The 18,065-nt window shown below is 37.6% G+C and overlaps 1 protein-coding gene across 5 annotated transcripts in view; it reads right to left on the bottom strand.

The window, feature by feature from the left end:
• The window catches only part of PDK1 (pyruvate dehydrogenase kinase 1), a 119,575-nt gene that overhangs the window by 89,342 nt on the left and 12,168 nt on the right, over window positions 1-18,065 (bottom strand). For all 5 annotated transcript variants that reach the window (XR_004028042.1, XR_004028041.1, XR_001114329.2 and 2 more), the window contains 3 exons: window positions 17,399-17,475; window positions 15,382-15,480; window positions 39-149 (listed from right to left, as the gene is read on the bottom strand). Coding sequence is in view for 2 of the 5 variants with exons in the window: in XM_003253717.3 (XP_003253765.1) it covers window positions 39-149; window positions 15,382-15,480; window positions 17,399-17,475 (287 nt within the window). In the remaining 3 variants the exon portion in view is untranslated. The remainder of the gene's footprint in view (window positions 1-38; window positions 150-15,381; window positions 15,481-17,398; window positions 17,476-18,065) is intronic.

Here is an 18,065-nt window from a genome sequence, read left to right as displayed (position 1 = left end):
TTCACAAAAACACACTTCATTATTTCTTGATAACATACCAGCGGCACCGCGCGGGAGGTCTCAACACGAGGTCTCGGTGCAGTTGAATACATGTAGTTGAAGAGTCTGTCAATTTTCCTCAAAGGAACACCACCTCCTCGGTCACTCATCTAAGGTAAGAAAAGGATCAAGCTCTATGCCCAAATCCTCAAAACAGCAAAATATCAACACTTACTCATAGCATCACAGTTTAACTGCTGGTGGGAGAGCGTCTGTTTTTTTTTTTTTTTTTTTTTTGAGACAGTCTCGCTTTGTCGCCCAGGCTGGAGTGCAGTGGTGCGATCTCAGCTCACTGCAACCTCTGCTTCCGGGCTTCATGCCATTCTCCTCCCTCAGCCTCCCAAGTAGCTAGGACTACAGGCGCCCGCCACCAAGCCCGGCTAATTTTTTTTAGTAGAGGCGGGGTTTCACCATGTTAGCCAGGATGGTCTCGTTCTCCTGACCTCATGATCTGCCCGCCTTGGCCTCCCAAAGTGCTGGGATTACATGCATGAGCCACCGCGCCCAGCCTGAGTGCTGCTTTTGAAAATGAATACAACACAATCCAAGTTGCCAATATAAGCATTTCCCGCACTGTTGAACCCAACCCAACTCCTCTAATATGTGAAACTCTAATACATAAACTCCATCATAATACTGCTGTGGCTTTGTATATTTCCAGGAGTCTCATTAACAGTGCATTATAGCACAGAACTGGGCACAAGTTAACCCTACCTTGAATGTAACTATAAATCTGTTATTCCTTTCTGGTGGGCAGTGTGGTGACTAGAAGCAAATTAAACATGCACACCTGTAATCTCAGCACTTTGGGAGGCAGAAGTGGTTGAATCACTTGAGGTCAGGAGTTCAAGACCAGTTTGGCCGACAGAGCAAAACCCCATCTCTACTAAAAATATAACAATTAGACAGGTGTGGTGGCACATGCCTGTAGTCCCAGCTACTTGGGAGGCTGAGGCAGAACAACTGCTTGAACCCAGGAGATGGAGGTTACAATGAGCCAAGATCGTACCACTGCTCTCCAGCCTGGGTGACAGAGCAAGACTCCTTCTCCAAAAAAAAAAAAAAAAAAAATTAAAAATGCATGTACTAGGCTGGGCTTGGTGATTCACGCTTATAATCTCAACACTTTGGGAGACTGAGACAAGAGAATCACTTGAAGCCAGGAGTTTGAGATCAGCCTGCACAACAGAGTAAGACCCCATAGCTACAAAAAATTTTCTAAAATTAGCTGGGCATGGTGGCATACAATTGTGATCCCAGCTACTTGGGAGGCTGAGGAAGGAGTATCACTTGAGCCCAGGAGGTGGAGGCTATAGTGAGCTATGACTGCACCACTGTACTTCAGCCTGGGTGACAGAGTGAGCCACTGTCTCTAAATTAAAACAACAAAAACAAACAAAAAAAGAAATGCATATATTGGGTGGGTGTGGTGGCTCATATAATCCCAACACTTTGGGAGGCCATAAAAGGGGGATCACTTGGGCCCAGCAGTTCCAGACCAGCCTGGGCAATATAGTGAGACTCTGTCTCTACAAAAAAAAAAAAAAAAAAATTTAAAATTAGCCAGATGTGGTAGTGCACGCCTGTAATCCCAACTACTTGGGAGGCTGAGGCAGAAGGATCACTTCAGCCCAGGAGTTCGAGGCTGTAGTGAGCTATGATCTCACCACTGTACTCCAACCTGGGTGACAGAATAAAACCCTGCCTCTATTAAAAAAAAAAAAATGCATGTACCTTTCACACAACAATGTCACTTCCAGAAATTTATCCTAAGAAAATAAGCAGAAAAGCATGCAAAGTATATATAAGAACATCCATCACAGCTTGGTGAAGAATACCTAAAAGTAAACAACCTAAACAGGGGATTAGTTAAGTAAAAGAAAGTACATTCTAAAATAGAATATTGTTAACCATTAATTAGATATTATATAGAACTCTATATACTGGCATAAGAGATATTGTTAAGCAGCAAAAATAGTTACAAAGAAGCATTTATAATACTCTGTAAAAATTCTATTATAAAAAGGTCTGAAATGATATCCAATTTTATTGTCTGTAGAATGAGTAATTTTCTCTTCTTGTTTGGGGTTTTCAGTTTCTGAATTTTCTTCACAATTACTTTAACAGGAAAAAAACAGTATAATTTTCATTTTCAGGGAGAAAAAGAAGCGCTACTTTGTGTTTGCATCTACAAGCAATTTTACAGCCTAGAACCCCAGAAAACTTTCTGATGTGTTCGTAAGGCATGTAGGTCTTTACATTTTTATATCATTTTTCAACTCAAATAAACAGTATGGCAAATCAAATTTAGCTATTTACGTATAATTTTTCTTTTCCTTCAAAGTTAACATGGACTTATTTTCCTAGCTACTATCCAGCTTGTATTCTAATCTACACAGCCATTTTCCTTTGTCACAGAATCTGAATTGATTTCACTGCCTATAATATAGTTGTCATATACAAAGAAATCTGCTTTTAATTTATGTATATATAGATTAAAATAGTACTGAATAATATGTATTAAAAGTCAATAGGCTGAATGGCTTATAGTTGAGTTTTTATATATTTAAAAATTTTTACAGTATATGTATATTACCTTTATAATGGTAATTATGTAGATATTTTGATTTTTGTAACTAAAAAAACTGCCTTGAAATGCCATTGAAAGATCTGCCTCTAATACATCTAAAATTAAGTAATTACACCATCAATAATAAAGTATACAAGGACTTTACTAGGAACTTGTGGCTCGGTATGGTGGCTTACACCTATAAACCCAGCACTTTGGGAGGCTAAGGCGGGCGAATCACTTGAGGTCAGCAGTTCGATACCAGCCTGGCCAACATGGCAAAACCCTGTCTCTACTAAAAATACAAAAATTAGCCAGGCCTCATGGTGCACGCCTGTAGTCTCAGCTACTCGGGAGGCTGAGGCACAAGAACCTCTTGAATCCAGGAGGATGTTGCAGTGAGCCAAGGTTGCGCCACTGCACTCTAGCCTGGGTGACAGAGCGAGACTCTGCTCAGTTAAAAAAAAAAAAACAAAAAACTTTTATGTAGCATTATGCTTGAAATTGCTCTTGGCCCTGTAAAGCAATTTATTTTAGTAAGATGAATAAAGAACTCTGGGTATTTTGAGAAATCCATCAATTTCTTAATTATTCATCCTTTAATTCAATGCTCTGCTGCACATTTGCTAGTAACATGAATAAGAAGTATGTGTATTCTATAAATACATGAAGGGAGTAAAGAACATATTAGAATAGACACTGAGATAAAAAGGCAGACTTGAGTAAATACTTCCTGGTTTTCCTTAACCTTTTGGCCAGGGAGACTGTAACAACAACCTGGCAAGTACAAAATAGGTCATTTCCAGCCTCAGGCTGCATGGGAGAATAAGAGGGGCTAAGCAGACAGGACAGAGAGGATGTGAGAAGCATTATCTCGCTAGAGGTAAAGGGCAAACTAAGCCACAGGCATAGAGTTAGAAACTACAGTCAAAGTAGTACTTTGTTTGCAGCCAACAATACAATAAACTGGAGCCAGTGGATTTTAAAGTAGGCAAAAGAGTTTCCAAAAGAGCAGTAATAGATTATTGGAGGATCCAAGTTCTTCAGGAAAAGGGAGGGAGGGAATAATGGAGAGACAGATATTTAATCTGTATATATTCAAGGCAAGAAGAATGGCACCTTTGATGACAAATGTATTGAAAGAGAGATGTGAAAACTAACACGAAACCTTATTAAGATAATAAGAGATAAGTAATGTCAACAGGAAGGCCAAGGAAGAGAAGTTTGCCCATTATTTTTAAAGTTTTCTTTTCAGTGCACAAAAGCACCACTTGTCAATGTCATCTAACCAAGAGCTGCCACCCCTAACTTCCTGTTCCCGGTAATACTAGGCTCCCTAGGTTAATTCATGTGAACTCTAGGCCCAGATGAACCACTACTGACTAGATGACAGCTCTAAAGCCAGGACATTCCCTGTATTCACCTGGAGCTCCTAAAGTTTCTTAGCCAACAGCGTTTTCACTGTTAAGTTTGTAAAATCATCAACAATAAATGAACCAAGACATTTAAGTTTTAATTTAAATGACATGTAGGCTGGGCACTGTGGCTCACACCTGTAATCCCAGCACTTTGGGTGGCTGAGGTGGGCAGATCACTTGAGGTCAGGAGTTCAAGACCAGCCTGGCCAACATGGTGAAACTCCGTCTCTACTAAAAATACAAAAATTAGTCAGGTGTGGTGGCACGCGCCTGTAATCCCCACTACTCGGGAGGCTGAGACAGGAAAACTGCTTGAACCCGGGAAAGAGAGGTCGCTGCGAGCCGAGATTCTGCCACTGCATTCCAGCCTGGGTGAGAGAATAACACTCCGTCTATAAAAAAACAAAACAAAAGACATGTGGCTATAACACATAGGTTATTTATAGATTATATACTAAACACAGAATTGAAAGAGCAGCTAGGGCTGTAAGACAGAAACAACAACTTTTGTATAGGATTTTTAGCAGGAGGATAAAAGGTAAAAAATATCAATAATTTGAACAAGCTAAAAAAAAATGGGAAAGAAAAAAACCAAGCCTTGATTCTGAAAGTCTAGGGTAAGTAATGGGGATCAAAGCTCGACTGAAGAAAAAGCAAGAATTTAACATGTAAAGAGAGGCTGCAAGAGGAAATGCCTTCATGTGACCTTGGATGTGAGGAACAGAAACAACAGGTGAAGGCAGAGCCTAATACAGACAGGACTTCTAAAACAGTCTTTTTGAGACCTTTACAAGCCTTTCTATTTTATTTTAAACAGCTTTATTCAAATATAATTAACATAGCAGGCTTCTAGAACACTCTTTTTGAGACCTTTACAAGCCTATTTTATTTTAAACAGCTTTATTCAGATATAATTTACAGAGCAGGCTGGACTCAGTGGCTCATGCCTGTAATCCCAGCACTTTGGGAGGCAGAGGCAGATTGATCACTTGAGGTCAGCAGCTCGAGACCAGCCTGGCCAACATGGCGAAACCCCATCTCTACTAAAAATACAAGAATTAGCCAGGTGTGGTAGCAGGCACCTGTAGTCCCAGCTACTAGGGAGGCTGAGGCAGGAGAATCGCTTGAACCTGGGAGGCAGAGCCTGCAGTGAGCTGAGATCATGCCATCGCACTCCAGCCTGGGCAACAGAGGGAGACTCCATCTCAAAAAAGATAAAAATAATTTACGTACCATGTAATTAATGCACTTAAAGTATATAATTGGTTTTTAATATATTCATAGATATGTGCAACCATTACCACAGTCAATTTTAGAATATTTTCATCACCTCCAAAAGAAACCCTAGCTCCTTTAGTGGTTACGTCCCTAGGCAACCACTAATCTACTTTCTGTCCCTATATATTTGCCTATTCTGGACATTTCATGTAAATAAAATCATATAATATGTGGCCTTTTGTGACTGGCTTCTTTCACTTAGCATAATGTCTTCAATGTTATAACAACCAGTTTGTAGCATATATCAGTATTTCATTCCTTTCGTGGCCAAATAACATTCCACTGTATGGACATACCACATTTTATTTATCTATTCATTAGCTGATAGATATTTGGGTTGTTTCTACCTGTACGCTATTGTGAATAGTGCCACTATGAGTATTTGTGTGTAAGTTTTTGCCTAAATATTCTCAATCCTTTGAGGTATAGACATAGGAGTGGGATTGCTGGGTCATTACGAATTTTTCTTTACATCATAAAGACGGATTCCCTAAGCGAAGCCCATCCACCAGCACAGAAGTAATCTCTTCTGAGAGTCTAAGAACTCAGTAAACCTGGATCCATGCAATGACGGGTAATAGCAATAGAAAGCAGCTGCAGACCAAAATGCTAAATAAAGCACTTCTAATAGAAGCAGAAAAAGGTACAAAAAAGAACATGCTGCAGCACAACTTAAACCCCAAACCAGAAGACCAATGGGTCTTTTCTTGACTGTAAACCTTAATGGGCAAGTAGCTGACACATAACTAACCGAAAAATAGACACACATTAGCATCTGAGCTAAAAAAAAAAAAAGTGATACATTCATATTGTTTTTACAGCAAACAGATGGCACTGCCATTTATCGACTTATTTGTGCCTACCTCTTTAAAATGAACAAACAAGAGAGAAACAGACAAAAGGAAACTCAGGAAATGGACAATGCAGGGTGCAGAGGCAACTTAATTAAAAAAAAAAAAAAAACATGGATATCCTCAGAGCAATAAAATAAAACTAGAGCAGAATTCTAAAAAGGGATTAATTTTAAAAATAAGGGTTCTTGGAAATTTGTAAGATAATGGAAATAAAAGTTGAATAGAAGGGCTGGGAATCTGAAGTCAAGGAAATCTCACAGAATAGAATAAAAAGTTGAAGCGACAAAAAACAGGAGAAAAAAGATAAAAAACAGGGTATGATGTCATGAAGCCCAACATCCTCCTAATATTACTATCAGAAAGAGACTAAACACACAGTGAAAAGGAAAATATCAAGAAAATAATGGGAAGTTCAAAGACCACAGCCCAATAAGTAAGAAAAGGCTCACACCAAGTCACATCACTGAAACTTCAGAACACAGCTTAAAAAAAAAAGTTAGAAACTCCAGTTAAACAAAAGTAGACAACTAAAACTGGTCACATAAAAAGGAAGAGGAATTGTAATAAATGTTGTCTTCTCAAAAAGAACAGCAGGAGTGACATCAGCAAAAATAGGAGAGAAAGAACCTGCAAAAGTCTATCAAAGCACCAAAAAAAAAAGGCTGGGGGGCAGTGCAAAAATCATGAAGAATCAACTTTGACAGAATTCTGGAAATTAACTAAAGGTATGCAGCAATCTGGGGAACATTTATTCAAGTAAAACAACTGAATCCCTATAAGAACAGTAAGCATTTTAACTTGCTCCCATCTGCTCCCCCTCCCTCCAATCAATATGCAATCAGAGTGAAACCAGCAGCCTGGTAGCCGCTAAGACTGTATTTATTTGACCTGACTCTGAGCTCCCCAGTACAAAAGTCTTGCACCCCACCCCCATCCCTGGAAACATCTGTCAAAAACAATTAGAAGTAACTGATTAATTTGAGGGCTGCAGGAGGAACTGGACAACAGCTAGGGCAAACAATAAGGCTAACCAAAAAGCTTAACAGGAAGGTCTAGGGAATGAGATAGCCATAGGGGCTTGAAAAACTCAGCTATCTCCTAGGAATCTGGAAGGCCATACTCATGCCCAGGGTCATGCTCAGGAAAGACATGAGAAGGCCCTAACTGCTCTATGCGAGCAGGACCTAAAGGTTAAGGCACAGTTGTCAACTGCCTGGCTGAGTGTTGAAGATACTCTCCTAAACACTTCTATACACACACAGAGTCCCTTGGCAAAGACTGGGAAACTTACTGATTCCAGGTATTTGAGGAAATCTCATTCCAGTCATTAGCTGACCACTTAGCTAAACGAGCAGAGACTTCAAAGGCCACACACAACAAAGAATTCAAACTTAAAAGAATTAACTCCAAAAAAAAAAAAATTACGAAACAACAACAAAAACAACCCTGGGGAGAGGGCAGTATCTGATCTCCAGAGCTGTCAAAATATATTATTTTAAATGTCCAGTTTTCTACAAAAATAACAAGATATGAAAAAAACAAAAAAGTATTGCCCATACACAGGCAAGGAAAAATCAGTCAATAAACTATACCTGAGTCAGTAAACTCAGACTCCGTAAACAAACACTAAAGAACTAAAGTATGAGGATGTCTCAAAATATAAAATTTTAAATGTTACAATAATAAAATATAGGGCAATAAAAATGATATGCATCAAGATTTAGCAAAGGTGAAAAAACAGGATAGATATTATATAAGAGAACTAAGTTGAAATTCTGGAATTAAGAAGTACAATAAATGAAATGAAAAATAAATGAAATGAAAATTTCACTAGAGGGTTTCAGCAGCATGTTTGAGCATGTGAAAGAAAAGAATCAGTGATAGTGAAGACAGGTCAACTGAAATTATCCAGTCAGAAACAGAAAGAGAAATGACTCATCACATATGGGCAATATTCAATAAGATTGTAACAGCTGATTTCTCATCCAAACCATGGAGGCTGGAAGGCAGTGAGATAACATACTCCAAAGTGCTAAAAGAAAAAGACTATCAACAAGAATTCTATAACCAGCAAAACTATCCTTCAAAAATGAAGGAGAAATTAAGACATTTCCAGATAAGCAAAAACTGAGAGAGATCATCACTGACAGACATGGGCTATCAAGAAATACCAAAGGGAATCCTTCAGGCTGAAACAAACGGATATTAGACAATACATTGAATCCACGTTTAGAAATAAACAGTGCCAGTAAAAGTTATTACAAAAGTAAATATAAAGGATAATATGAGTATATATTTTGTTTGTAACTCTTTTTGTGTCCTATCTGATTTAAAAGACAATTGAATAGAACAATAATTATAAATCTCTGTAGACAGGCACACAATGTACAAAAATGTATGTTATATGACAATAACAGCACAAAGGATGGGTTGGGAGGGGAAAAGGCCTATTTAGGACAAAAGTCAGTGTATACTATTGAAAGCAAATTGGTATTAATCTGAACTAGATTATAAATTAAGGTGTTAATTGTAATCCCCAAGGATAATTACTTTAAAAACTCAAAGAAATATAGTAACAAAAACAAGAACGAAATTAAAATGATATAATACAAAATATCATTTTAACAAAAGACAGTGATAATGGAGAAATAATAAAAAACGATATGACATATATTGAAGACAAAATGGCAAACATAAACCAAAATTACTGTTAATTACATTAATAGTAATTACACTAAATGTAATTGATCTGAACATTCCAATTAAAAGGTGGACATTGGCAGAATGGTTTTAAATTCTAACTATATGCTATAAAGAGACACATTTTAGACTGAAAGGCAGAAAGAGGTTTAAAGTAAGAGTCTGGAAAGATACACTATGAAAACAGAAACAAAAAGAGTTGGGATGGTTACACTAACTTCAAACAAAATATACTTTAAAACAAAAATTGTTACGAGACAAAATAGTACATTTTTTAATGATATAAGGTTAATACACAAAAAAGATAAAATAATTAAAAACATGTATCTACTCAACAAAGCTCCAAAATACATGAAGCAAAACTGATAGAACTGAAGGGAGAAATAGACAATTCAACAATAATTGGAGATGACTTCATTACTCCACTTTCAACAATGGATATAACAATTACAAGATCAACAAGGAAAGACAAGCTTGTACAACACGGCAAACCAACTAAACCTAATAGCTATCTGTAGAACATTCAACAACAGCAGAATGCACACTTTTCTCAAGTACACATGGAACATTCTCCAGGACAGACCCTATGTTAGGCCATAAAACAAATCTCAATAGATGTATACTTGAAATCATACAAAGTATGTTTCCAATCACAACAGAATGAAATTTAAATGATTAAGAGAAAACATGGGAAATTCACAAGTATGTGGCAATTAAACAACACAATCCTATTAACCAATGGAAAAAATCCAAAAGGAAACTAGAAAATACTTTGAGATGAATGAAAATGAAAACATTAAAAACTTGTAAGATATAGATAAAGCAGTGCTTAGAGTAAAATTTATAGTTGTAAAATGTCCCAAATGAATAACCAAAACTTTCACCTTAAGAAACTAGAAAAACAGGAGCAAAGTAACACCAAAGCAAGCAGAAGGAAGGAAATTATAATAAAGCCCAGAGTGTAATTAATGAAATACAGAATAGAAAAATGGAGAAAATCAATGAAATAAAAAATTGGTTCTTTAGAAAGATTAACAAAATTGATACTTAGCTATATTGACCAAGAAAAAAAAAAAGAAGACTCAAATTTATAAAACCAGGAATGAAAGTGGGGACATCACTGCCAATCTTACAAAAATAAAAAGGATTATTAGGGAATACTATGAACAATTGTGTGTAATAATTAGGTAACTTAAATGAAATGGACAAATTCCTATAAAAACACAAACTATAGGCTGGGCGTGGTGGCTCATGCCTGTAATCCCAGCACTTTGGGGAGGCCAAGGCAGGCGGATCACGAGGTCAGGAGATCGAGACCATCCTGGCTAACACGGTGAAACCCCGTCTCTACTAAAAATAAAAAAATTAGCCAGGCGTGGTGGCAGGCGCCTGTAGTCCTAGCTACTCGAGAGGCTGAGGCAGGAGAATGGCGTGAACTTGGGAGGCAGAGCTTGTAGTGAGCTGAGATCCTGCCACTGCACTCCAGCCTGGGCGACAGAGCGAGACTCTGTCTCAAAAAACAAACAAACAAAAAAACACACACAAACTATAGACACAGCTCAGGAGCTCAGGAAGAAATGGACAATCTGAATAGATATCAAATGTATTATTTATATTTATTTATTTAATTATTATTTGAGACAGAGTCTTGATCTGCCACCCAGGCTAGAGTGCAATGGCACAATCTCAGCTTACTGCAACCTCTGCCTCCCAGATTCAAGTGATTCTCCTGCCTCAGCCTCTCGAGTAGCTGGGATTACAGGCACACACCACCGTGCCTGGCTAATTTTTGTATTTTTAGTAGAGATGGAGTTTTGCCATGTTGGCCAGGCTAGTCTCAAACTCCTGACCTCAGGTGATCCACCTGCCTCGGCTTCCCAAAGTGCTGAGGTTACAAGAGTTAAGCCACCGTGCCTGACCTATTATTTATATTTATAAATATCTAACCATAAATCTGAATATATAACAAATAGAGATTGAACTAGTAATCAACAGTCTTCCCACAAAGACAAGCTCAGGCCCAGAAGTCTTCACTGTTGTGTTCTACCAAACATTGAAAGAATACCAATCCTTCAAAAACTCTTCCAAAATATAGAAAGAGAGGGAAATTCCCTACTCATTCTATAAAGCCAGTGTCATCCTGATACTAAAACCAAACACATCACAAGAAACTACAGACCAATAAACATACCTTATGAACATCAATGTAAAAATCCTCAACAAAACAACATAAACCATAAAAAAATTGAGACTTATCCCAAGAATGCAAGGTTGGTTTGATACAGAAAAAGCAACGTAATACACTACTTAATAGAACAAAGAACAAACCACACAATCATTTTAATCTTCACAGAAAAAGCACTTGACAAAATTGAACATCCTTTCATGATAAAAACACTCAAACTAAGAATACAGGCAAACTTCCTCAATCTGATAAAGGGTATCTATGAAAAAAATCAGAGCTAACATCATACTTAATAGTGAAAGACAAAAAGTTCTCCCCCTTAGTATCAGAAAAAAGACAAGGATGTCTCCTGTCAGCACTTCTATTCAACATTGTACTAGAGGTTCTAGCCACACTTACATCTTTTTGCAGAGACATGATCATTTATATAGAAAATTCTAAGTAATCCACAAAAATTTACTAGCGCTAATAAAGACATCTGGCAAGGATGCAGGATACAAGATCAGTACAAAAAAATCAGTTATATTCCTATCCACTAGGATATAATAAGCAATCCAAAAAATGGAATTAAGAGAACAATTCCATTACAATAGCATCAAAAATAATACTTAGGAATACATTTAAAAGTCCAAGACTTGTACACTAAAAGCCACAAAACATTATTGAAAGCAAAGAAGACCTATAAAGATGCCCTGTGTTATTAAGTGTAAAGATGTCTTGTGTTCATGAATTAGAAGAGTTAATATTGTTAACTCTAAGATGGCAACACTTCCCAAATGATGCCCATCAAAATTCTAGCTGGCATTGTTTTTTGCAGAAATTGACAAGCTGATCCTAAAACCCATGGAAATGCAAGAACCCATAATGGCCAAAATAATCTTGAAAAAGAAGTTGTAGGACTCACACTTGCAATTAAAGCTACAATCATTGAGACAGGCATTAAGTACTTGCATAACAAGAGATACACACATCAATGAAATAGAACTGAGAATCCAGAAATAAACCCCATACATTTATGAGCAATTGATTTTTGACAAGGGTGACAGGGCAACTGAATGGGGAAAGAATAGGTTTTTCACAAATGGTACTGGGACAACTGGATATCCACATGCAAAAGAATGAAGATGAACCTCTACCTCAAACCATGTACAAAAATTAACTCAAAATGGATCAAAGACCTATATGTAAAACCTAAAACTATAAAACTCTTAGAAACATTGGCATAAATTGTCAAGACTTTGGAGTAGGCAATGGTTTCTTAGACATAAAGCTGAAATCACATGCAATGTGAATAAAAATTGAAAATTTTCAAAACTAAAAATTTTCGCTGGGTGTGGTGGCTCACACCTGTAATCCCAGTACTGTTGGAGGCCAAGGTGGGAGGACTGCTTAAGTTCAGAAGTTCAAGACCAGCCTGGACAACATAGCGAGACCCCATCTCTATTTAAAAAAGCAAAAAACAAAAAAACACAACTTTGTACTTCAAAGGACACTATCAAGAAAGTGAAAAGAACCCACGGAATGGGAGAATATACATGCAAATCATACATCTCATCAGGGACTAGTAACCCCTATATATATATAGGGGTGTATATATACATATATATACACACACACACATAGAATATATACACACAAATAGAATATATATAGGGTGTGTATATATATATATAGACACACACATAGAATCCCTATATACACATATACATAAGAGAGAGAACCCTTACAACTCAACAATAAAAGACAAATAGCCAATTTTAAAACTGAAAAAAGGATCTTAATCTACATTTCTTCAAAGATACACAAATGGCCAATCAGCAAATGAAAAGATGCTCAACATCACAGTCATTAGACAAATGCAAATAAAAACCACAATGAGATACCACTTCACACTCACAATAATGTCTACAATAAAAAAGACAGACTACAATTGTTGACAAGGACGAGGAAAAACAGGAACCTTTACACACTGTTGATGAGAATGCAAAATGGTGCAGGTCCTTTGGAAAACAGTTTGGCAGCTTCTCAAGTTAAACAGAGTTTCCTATGATTCAGCAATTCAATTCCTAGGTATATACATAAGATAACTGAAACACATGTTCACACAATAATTTGTACACAAACGTTCATAGCCGTATTATTTATAATAACCAAAAAATAGAAACAAACCAAATGTCTATCAACCAATGAATGGATAACCCAAAGGTGTTATATCCATTTAACAGAATATCATTCGGTCATAAAAAGGAACGAAGTACAAATGCATACTATAACATACTAAGTGAAAGAAGTCAGTAACAAAAGACCACATACTGCACGATTAAATTTATATCAAATGCCCAGAAAGAGAAAAACACAAACGGAAAATAGATCAGTGGTTGCCAAGTGCTAGAAGACAGAAAAATGGGAAGTGACTTCACAGGTACTGGGTATTTTCCTTTTTTTCAGACGGAGTCTCGATCTGTCACCCAGGCTGGAGTGCAGTGGTGCTATCTCAGCTCACTGCAACCTTTGCTCCTGGGTTCAAGCGATTCTCTTGCCTCAGCCTCCCGAATAGCTGGGATTACAGGCACCTGCCACCACGCCCAGCTAATTTTTTGTATTTTTTGTAGAGATGGGGTTTCACCATGTTGGTCAGGTTAGTCTTAAACGCCTTACCTCAGGCAATCTGCCCGACTTGGCCTCCTAAAGTGCTGGGATTACAGGCATGAGCCGCTGTGCCTGACGGAGTACTTGTGTTTTTTCTTAGGACTGATGAAAATGTTCTAAAATGAGACAGTGGCAATACTTGAATAACTTTATGAATTCCACTGAATTGTACCTTTTTTAAAAAAGGAACAATGGATGCCTTCAAAATTTTGCAAGATGATTATTCTCAACTTCGAATTTCATATACAAACTTAAATATTGGGATAATAGTATAGGGAAAGTGGCCCTTGGGCTAGGGGAGGGGAGGGGAGCAGGTGCTCTATTAAAGAGAGCTAACTCCTCAACTACTACAACAGAAAGGTAATATTTACTGTTTAAAATGTAAACATTAGGCCAGGCGCACTAGCTCATGCCTGTAATCCCAGCACTTTGGGAGGCCGAGGCAGGCGGATAACACGAGGTCAGGAGTTCGAGACCAGCCTGGCCAATATGGTGAAACCCTGTCTTTACTAAAACACAAAAAATTAGCTAGGTGGAGTGGCGGGTGCCTGTCATCCCAGCTACTCAGGAGGCTGAGGCAGGAGAATCGCCTGAACTCGGGAGGCAGAGGTTACAGTGGGCTGAGATCACACTATCGCATTCCACCCTGGGGCGACAGAGCAAGACTCCATCTCAAAAAAAAAAAAAAAAAAAAAAAAAAGAAAGAAAGACTAAGAATCTCTGAATAATGAGGCCCACAAAGGGCCAGGAACTGATACATTTGAATTTTTATAGTCTCTGCATTTATTACTTTAATATAAATTTTTAAATGATTATTAAAAAAGAAAAACACTATCATACTCTTAAACTGGGGCCAGGCACAGTGGCTCACACCTGTAATACTAGTGCTTTGGGAGGCCAAGGTGGGAGGATCACTTGAGGCCAGGGGTTTTGAGATCAGCCTGTGCAACAAAGTGAGACCTAGTCTCTACCTCCCAAAAAATTCTTTTAATTAGCCAGGCTTGCATGCCTACAGCCTGCAGTCCCAGTTACTCTGGAAGCTATGGGAGGAGGATCGCTTGAGCCCAGGAGTTCCAGGTCACAGTGAGCAATGATCACACCACCGCACTCCAGCCTGGGTGACAGAAAACAATTTTTAATAAAATGTAAAAGAAGAAACTGAGCCACCTGAACAATGTAATAGAAAAGGCCTAGCACTGGGGACAGAAGACTGGATATCATGTCCCATAGCATTTCTGCCCTGTGTGATCCTGAGCTAATCACTGTGTCTTAGTCTCCTCACCTGTGTAAGGGAGGATAAAATTACCTACGTCATTGAATCAAACGAAACAAAGTAGACTAAAAAGCATTGTTTTAAAATTTTTTAAATTATATATTAAATACTATCTCCATAATACTGCAACTACCCAAAAATTTTAGACCTTACTTATCAAAGAGATATTAATGATGAATTGTCTGTCTCCAAGATTTATTTTAATTTGAATCACCTTGACGGGGGACCTGCATAGAAAAGACTCAAGGGATAACTATAATTCACCAGCTCAATGAAGCAATATGCTTATTATCTATTACAGACAAGATTCTTTTCCCCTGAGAGTACATTATGTCTTTTAGAAATTATGCGTATGATTACCTTTGCATGTCTGTACATCAATTAAAAAAAAAAAAAAACCCACCAAACACATTTACCTTCACAGTCAAATCCTCATTACCCAGCGTGACATGAACTTGAATAGGGGGATAAACACCTCTGTTGGCATGGTGTTCCATAGTGGCTCTCATTGCATTCTGAAATATATTAGGGTTGTATTAAAAATACAGCTTTTTAGAAAAGAGAAAGTGTAATTTTCAAGTACATATGCACTATTTGAAGTTTTTAAATTTGATGGAAATATGCCAAAGAATCACAATTCTTATAACCACATTTAAAGTTTTTTTTTTTTAATGGAGTCAATCTGGGGGGGATTTGAAGGATATTCTGACCTAAAGATTCCAACTAAATTCTGCATATTTTCCAAAGTCAGACTTCAAAACACTTTTAATTAGTTGCATTAAAGCAGAAAACTCTGTTCAAACACTTTTATAATTTTAGTAAATGATGGGCAAAACATTTTTGAAAATGTAGTTTCAGCTCTATTTTTAGAACTATTTAAAAAACTGTCATAAATTTCTTTAAAGGAAAATAATTTTTTTCATATAGTAGTAACAGCGATGATCGTATTTGATGGAGCAATGAATCCCTTTATCTCTAGTTTGAAATTAAGGGTACTGACATTGTAAAGCTGCTTTGACTAATTTCTAAAGGAAATAGGGTACACAGTGCCAACATATCAGAAGCCTTAAACAATATCATGACATTCAGCATTGCAGTAGAAAATGATACAAACTAGATGTAACTAAAAAGGCATCTGAATTTGGAAGTAAGAGTGTGTGGTCCTGGCACAGCAACTGCGATTGAGTCCCCTTATGGAGGAGATTCCATCATTTCCACCAAAGGCAGTTTAAGATTAGGTTCCAGGTGAAAGCCATTATTACTGACATTACGTACAATATAATATGGAATGCCTCAATCATGGGGCACAAGATCTTTATGCCACTGGAATTTCAAGGAAAAAATTCGTGTTAATATTTTAAGTGCCCATCACTACTTGTTTAACCACTTGGATAAAAAGATTTTGGGGCTAGGTGCAGTGGTTTATGCCTGTAATCCCAACACTTTGGGAATCCAAGGCAGGACTGCTTGAGGCCAGGAGTTCAAGGGCAGCCTGGGTAACAGAGTGAGACCTCAACTCTACAAAAAATAAAATAAATATTTTTAAAAAGATTTTGTAAGGTATTAAATACATTTTTGCTGTCTTGGAAGAAAGAACATTCTGGTGCTGTTCTAAGATATTCGGTCAGTTTCTGTGTGTTTCAGTGCACTTTTCCTTTACATTATCAGATTGAAAGCCACCCCCTCTCTCTTCTAGTTTGCTGCTGGCTGATGAAACAGAACTAAAGAGAGACTACAAGCTTCTGATAGAGGGCAATCATTTTCACCCACCAGGACCTGTGCCCCTCACTCCTCACCCATTTTCCTGTCAACCAGCAAGTATCATTGGCGGGGAAAAAAGATACTCTCAATATTATTGGCATAACTGGTTTTCAAAATTTGTTGTAAAGAGCAAAGATAACAGCAGAAACCCTGTAAGTCAATATAAATGACCTCCCCCTCCCAAGAAAAGCCAGACCAAAAAAAGAATTCTGGTCCTTTGAGGGTAGCAAGTTGAGAATCACTCTTCTAAATATTGTTTTATAAAAACGTAAAGATAACTTTATTGAGCACCTATATGTAATACGTTGCCACTGTACTGGACACTTAGTATGTTATTCCCAATAGTCATAAACAATCCTGGACAGTACTCTTGTTTTACAGAAAAGGAAACTGAGGCTCAGAGAGGTTGAGTGACTTGCCCAAGGTCACACACATATTAAGTGCCATAATTGGGATTCAAACCCAGGTCTTTCTGACTCCATAATCTGAGCTCACCACTACATGGAGGTGTCTCCCTGTGTTGATAAAAGGCTGATCTCCAGCAATGTGATATGATACTGACATGAAATGGCACTTCTTAATAGGAGAACCTAGTGGAATATTTGGCTTTCAGAGCAGATTCCTAACCTCAGAAAAGTACTGGTAAAGGTTATGTAATACTATTTTACAAACCTTGAAAAGTTCAAACACCATGTGATAGAGATGGGATGGTACATAAACCACTTGTATTGGCTGTCCTGGTGATTTTGCTACAGAGCAGAAGAGAAAAATATGAAAGTACAGAGAGATGTGCTTAAAGCATTTTTAAGAATAAACTGTGTAGTGATGAAAAGAAAACATTAACTATGGAGGACAGTATTATCTGGGGGAGAACTGCCGCACCATTTCTTCAATGTATTAGTGTTTGAACCCATACCCACAAATATTTACAACTGACGATGACAAGAGTCCTGTGGTCACTTCTCACAATCCTACATAACAATCGAACCAACCCATGCGCCCATTTTTCTCTAGGATGGTAAAGTCTTTTTAAAGATCACTCAACTTTTGGGTAGGAATTTTACTTTCCAAATAGAGAAGGTTAAAGTCTATAAATTCCACAGTCCAATTCACATGCATACATTCTTTTTTTTTTTTTTTGAGACGGAGTCTTGCTCTGTTGCCCAGACTGGAGTGCAGTGGCGCAATCTTGGCTCACAGCAACCTTCACTTCCCAGGTTCAAGCAATTCTCCTGCCTCAGCCTCCCGAGTAGCTGGGATTACAGGCGCCAACCACCACGCCTGGCTGATTTTTCTATTTTTAGTAGACACGGGGTTTCACCATATTGGCCAGGCTTGT

This window comes from Nomascus leucogenys, chromosome 22a, assembly GCF_006542625.1.
Source record: "Nomascus leucogenys isolate Asia chromosome 22a, Asia_NLE_v1, whole genome shotgun sequence".
NCBI classification, from domain to species: Eukaryota; Metazoa; Chordata; class Mammalia; order Primates; family Hylobatidae; genus Nomascus; species Nomascus leucogenys.
This window is presented reverse-complemented; position numbering and strand designations above follow the sequence as displayed.